Below are 6,044 nucleotides of genomic sequence, written 5' to 3'. Positions count from 1 at the left end.
AAATCGATTTTCTCAAAAACAGATTTTGCGTAAAAATTCCCGTTTTTCCTTAATTTTTCTTTTATTTTTCACGGCCCTTTTGAAAACTACTGGGAAAATTTTACTTTCGACCCCCCAAAATACAAACTAGATTTTCTTCTTTTCAGAAAAGATACTTTTGAAGAAAATCTAAGCACTTTTACTGCCCTAAAAAGTGATGACAGACACAAAAAAAAATTTAAAAAAAAAAACACATCATTATAAAATCAATACATTTATCGTTTCACTCAGGAAATAAAAACTAAAAATCCAGTCACAATTTTTTTTTATAAGCATTTAAAGTTAAAATATGTATTGACAAAATACGTAAAAATGACGAAAATATGCAAATTATTTTGAGTTGGAAATTCATAAAAAATTTTGTTTTTAAATCTAAGATTTTAAAATATGATACAAGATTTCTCATAAATTTGTCTACCTTTATCAAAAAAAAAATGTCTACAAAAAAGTCAAATTAAATTTTTATGAACGTTTGAAGTTCATATTTTTACAAGATTGGATATTCACTCGAATTCTTTTGTAACGATTTTGTTATTATGTTGTAATTCAAAAAGAAATAACGGTAGATACATGAAAATTTCACTGAACGTTTAAATTAGCATTTTTTATACACTATCAAATTTTGAATATATTTTGACACTTTTTGAACTATTTACTGACATAATCAGTTTTCAATATTTTTTTCATAAATATCAATAAAATGTTATTTGTAGGGTAAAAAAAACGTGAAAATTTAATGCAAGGCTCCTGATATATTGTTACAATAGCAGTTGAAATATATTAAAAATACATAGTCACAATTTTTTTTTACAAACATTTTAAGTTCGAATTTTGACATAATAACTAAAAATCACGAAAATGTGCAAATTATTTTGAGTTAGAAATTCATAAAAACTTTTATTTTTAAATCTAAGATTATGCTTGCAATTTTAATTAAAATTTCAGAAAAGAACACACCAAGTATGATAGATCTGGTTCTCAAGTATCAAATAACCGAAATACTGTTATTACGATGCTTTATCATTTTTAACACCGACATTTACGGTTCGACAGTATGTTTAGTCTATTTAAGTTACAAAATATTTTGTAAACTATATAATAAACCTATATATTTACCTACTTATTATATAGAATTAATTTTTAGACTATATACTATATATACATGATAAAATGATCTAAATGCTTTGACTCAATTTGATCTTTCTATAGTCATGAGAATTTTTCGGCATTTTTTTTTGAGTGGTTGAAGTCACAATTTTGACAATTTTCGTCAAAATTGCTAAAATTTGCAAATTGTTTTGAGTCACAAATTTATAATTTTTTTTTTTTTTGTTTTTATATCTAAGTGCTGAAAATTTAATATGAGATTATTCATATGTCAGGCTAAAAACTAAAAATCAAAAAAAAAACGTTTTTGCACAACGTTTTTTATACACATTTGAACTTTAAATATGGCAAAAATTTAATATATTATAATATATGTTATGTATAGGTATTTTATAATACACAATGACATTTTCAAATTATATATTTTCGATACTACCCAACCTAACCCACTTCCTCAGCAGGGCCGTCCTTAAGGGGGGTCTTGGGGGGGTGTCTCACCCCCCCCCCCCCCCCCCCCCCCCCCCCAACGAAAACACCAGTCGGCACTCGGCAGTCGGACTTGTTTCATTATAGCCTATAAGTACCTAATTTTACCTACGGAAAATAAATATTACGTATTTCATAAATATAGTGTGTATACACGGATAAAATTTATATAACTAGTTATTTATTAAACAGTATAATGTAATAATATAAAATACAGTTATATAATTAAATTGTTAATTCAAAGAATGTACGAAACTGACACGATTGCAGTCGGCACACGCCACACTGATTATTAAATATTAATAGTTCAATAGTTGATTGTTGACAATCAGCTACGATCCTGGTATCTTTAATCTGTTATTGGATTTATTTTTCACCGTACATTATCTAAAAATAAACTTGAATTATTAAGTTTTCCGTGAATGTTAATATAGTCGCTAATCGGTAAATCATCATTACAGCCAACCAAAGATAAAATATATCCAATATGTGATTCGTGACATAACTATTTACCATTATTACAGTCAACAGTCAACATCTGATTTATATTTGTTTTCATTTTATTTTACGAGTGAATATTGACGACTGTGTAGTCGTGTAGACGTGTGGTGTACTGGTGTCTGGTGTCCCATTTGTTTTATATTTTTAAAAATAATAGTAACGTGCGTACCTATTCATTTTTTGAGCCGATCAATTTTTCGTGAACTAGATATTAAATAAATTCACTATAGGTAAACATTAAGATGTCTAGTACAGAAAAACGTAAACGTAATCGAGTTAAAATTGAATGCCTCGAATGTGGTTCGACATTCGATAAAGATTACAGAGGTAAACACGAACTTACTCAACACGGTGGAGAAAAAGTTAGAATAAAGCATGTTGGTGCTCCTAAAAATCCATTTGAAGCCGCTATTAAAAGATTAAAGGTAAATAAAAAAATATTGTACTATGCATTAAATTTATACACATCATATTATACTTGTCAATTATAAGTGTATTGTATAATTTATTCAATAATAAGCTTTAAGGAGAGATACCTACTAACTTACTATTTTTTTTAGATATTATTTTTTTTTTTTTTGTAATTTATAAATATATTAGTGTCCTTAATAATATTGATAAGTATGTTTAATATTACTTATTTTCTATATCCATACATTAAGAAATATATTATACTCAATCAACAAAATATGTATTGCTTAAATAAAACATGTCATTTTTTATTTATTACAAATAAAACAGGTGCAATTATCTATAGAAACTGAAATTAGTAATGATCATCAAACTGATTTTGATGAGGATATTGATGATCCTCCATTTAAGGTACATAAATATATTGACAATTGTTACTATTTAAATATTATAAATATAATATTATATACTTTTTACTTTTTTAGGTCGTGCAAAGTGTTACTCCAGAATTAACAGAAGATTATAAACAAACGTTGAGTGAACAAAGTAGTGATTTTGATTCAAAATTGAATACAGAAAATTCCACAAACCAGGTAATTAAAATAATAATTTTGTATTATTCAATACTAAGGGAAGGATAAATTAAAATAACTGATATATAATTGTTAAGGTTGTATTAAGATAATTTTTCTAATAAGGTAGGTAATATTTAAAAAATAATGAGAATTTATGCTGTATAAGTTGTGTGTATAATGGTTTCTTTGGCATTTTAACATTATACAAATTGAATATTTTTTAGATAATGCAAACTGTTGAAAGTGTTACTGCAGAATTAACAGAAGATTATAAACAAACATTGAGTGAAAAAAGTAGTGATTTTGATTCAAAATTGAATACAGAAAATTCCACAAATCAGGTGACTAAAATAATAATTTTGTATTTTTTTTACTGTTTTTAATATTTATTCTGCAATTTTAGGATTTAACTGTACCATCAATAGTTTCAATTGACCCAGTATCTGTTCAAAACAAAGAAGAAATATCTTGGTTACTGTGTGCAGGTCAATTGGAAGATATTGTTTCTAACTTATCTCATTGCAACACTTTAATATCAAAATTAAAAGCTGAAGTACTTCCTAATCCAATTATATTTCTTTTGGAAAGTCAACAAATTTTTGAAAATATAGAAACCAAATCTAAAACATTTTTAAAAAATGTTGAATTAGTGTCTGAATCACTCTATAAACACCCCAATTCAAGAGATTCTGAATCAAATTATTTGGTTGCGCATGACCCAGGCAATAGAATTTCTATTACAACATCTGCTCAAAGGCAATATCTTATAAGTTTAGGACCACATCAGCCTAAGCTTATAAGATACACAGCTAATAATAGTATAGACAAATCAAAACAACGTTCTTTTAATCCAAGTTGGTATAAAGAATATCCAATGTTAGAATACAGTTTGTCTAAAGACACTGTTCACTGTTTTGTTTGTTCATTATTTCCAATTGGATTGGGTCGATCACATGCAAATTCATCATGGACCACTTCTGGAGTAAACTCATGGCACCAGATGAAAAGCAGAGGCATAAAGAAGCCTGGAAAATTGGAGCAACACTTCAACTGTCAATCACATAAAGCCGCTTTAAGTGATTACTGTAATTTTATGAAAAATTCAAATCATATTGATATTATTTTAAATAAGTCTAGACGAAATGATTTAATTAAATTAGAACAAGAAAAAGAATTTAATAAAGAGATTGTTGTAATGTTATTTGACATAGCTCGTACACTATGTAGACAAGGATTGCCCTTTCGAGGGGACGGTGATGAATCAAACGGAAATTTCAATCAATTTGTTCAGTTATTATCAAGACACAATCCATTAATGAAACGATGGTTAAGTGACATATCTTTAAGACCTTACAAAGTAACTTACACGTAAATGTTGAGTAATGAGGTGCAAAGGTTAATTATAAATGATGTAAAAGAGGCACCTTTTTATTCTGTTATGGCTGATACTACACCTGACATTTCCCACAAAGATTGTTTGGCAATTTGTGTACGATATCCTCGCAATGGAGAAGCAGTTGAAAGACTATTAGAAGTAGCAGAAGGAAAAGACAAGACGGGTCTGGGAACTGGGACAGAAATTATCGATATTTTGACAAAAAACTCTCTATGTACAAATAATTTAGCTTTTCAATCCTATGACTATGCCAGCAATATGTCTGGCTCAATAAATGGAGCTCAAGCTAATGTTTCAAAAATAGTTGGACACAATGTCATTTACATTCCATGCCAAGCACACAGAATAAACACTTTTATAGAGCACGGATGTAATTCTAGTTTGATCATTTCAAATATGATTGACAACTTAGAAAGTTTATACGTTTTTTTTTCAGCTAGTAATAAACGATACAGTATTTTGTGTAAAGAAATGAGCGACTTGGATAATGTATTGCAGCTGAGAAACCTGTCCAAAACTACATGGACAGCTAGGGCAGAGTCTATAAAAGCTGTTTGGTGTTCATTTGAAGCGATTTGTGATAGTTTGCATTATATTAGTTCACATCAAGATGCATATGATAGAATGACAAGAACAAAAGCTCACGGTCTTAACAAAAAGCTACACTCCTTCGATTTTATAGTTCACTAATATTTATGAAAAACATTATGTATAAATGAAAAGCTCTTACAGAAACTCTTGAAACAAAACATTTATCTTTAGTTGATGCTGCTACTTTAATAGATACAACTATTAAAATTTTAGAAGAAATTAATTTGGATACTAATTCAATGAATAATTTAATTGATAGTGCTATAGCCTTTTCAACAACTTTAGGAATAAATCCAGAAAACGATTTTAAAATACACCATCGTCATAAAAAGCCACCTACTTGGTTGGACAAAAATTCAAAAACTCAGGTAGAATTCAACATGCACACATTTTATAGAAAAGAATTCAAGTGTGTTCTATCTACTTTCATCAATTTATCTAAAGATAATTTAAAAAAATGTATTGATGTAATTTTGCCATTGTATAAATTATTTTCAGTCCCTTTCAAAAAGGAAGATATTTCTATTGAAAATGTTAAAAATGCATTGTTATTGTTTCCACCTAATAGTTCTTTGGCAAAATGCAAAGATGCAGAGGCAGTTCAAGCCGAATTGGAAATTTTGAGAAGTCTTGAAATCAAGCCTGATTTGACAACTGCTAATATATTTGAGAAATGTGAAGAGATAAAACATATTTTGCCATTAGCAAAAACAGTTTGTGATTTAGCTCTTACCGCTCCAGTCAGTGTAGCAACAAATGAGAGAACTTTTAGTAAACTTAAACTTATAAAAACCCACTTAAGGTCTACAATTAGTGACTCCAGACTAAATTCATTGATGATCCTCAGTATAGAGAAAGATGTAGTGGATAAACTTAATTTGAGCAATATTGTCAATAATTGGGCATCTTTAAAAAATCGAAGAATACAATTATTGTAA

At 28.1% G+C, this 6,044-nt stretch overlaps 1 protein-coding gene across 1 annotated transcript; it reads left to right on the top strand.

Annotated features, from left to right (window-relative positions):
* Positions 1-4,491: 4,491 nt before the first annotated feature.
* LOC132951270 (uncharacterized) lies at positions 4,492-6,044 on the top strand. The gene is made up of 3 exons (XM_061023072.1): positions 4,492-4,885; positions 4,952-5,161; positions 5,248-6,044. Exons 1-3 carry the CDS (start codon positions 4,492-4,494, stop codon positions 6,042-6,044), a joined length of 1,401 nt encoding a protein of 466 aa, XP_060879055.1.

This window comes from Metopolophium dirhodum, chromosome 1, assembly GCF_019925205.1.
Source record: "Metopolophium dirhodum isolate CAU chromosome 1, ASM1992520v1, whole genome shotgun sequence".
Lineage (NCBI taxonomy): Eukaryota > Metazoa > Arthropoda > Insecta > Hemiptera > Aphididae > Metopolophium > Metopolophium dirhodum.
Note: the sequence above shows the minus strand (reverse complement) of the source record. Positions and strands in the feature narration are given on the sequence as shown.

What these genes read in the sequence shown, in the direction of transcription:
- LOC132951270 (XM_061023072.1), top strand. Translation starts at nt 4,492, where the DNA reads ATGTTGAGTAATGAGGTGCAAAGGTTAATTATAAATGATGTAAAAGAG. An exon ending in CACTTTTATAGAGCACGGAT is followed by an intron (nt 4,886 to 4,951) that starts GTAATTCTAGTT and finishes TTTTTTTTTCAG; the next exon opens with CTAGTAATAAACGATACAGT. An exon ending in GACAAGAACAAAAGCTCACG is followed by an intron (nt 5,162 to 5,247) that starts GTCTTAACAAAA and finishes AAGCTCTTACAG; the next exon opens with AAACTCTTGAAACAAAACAT.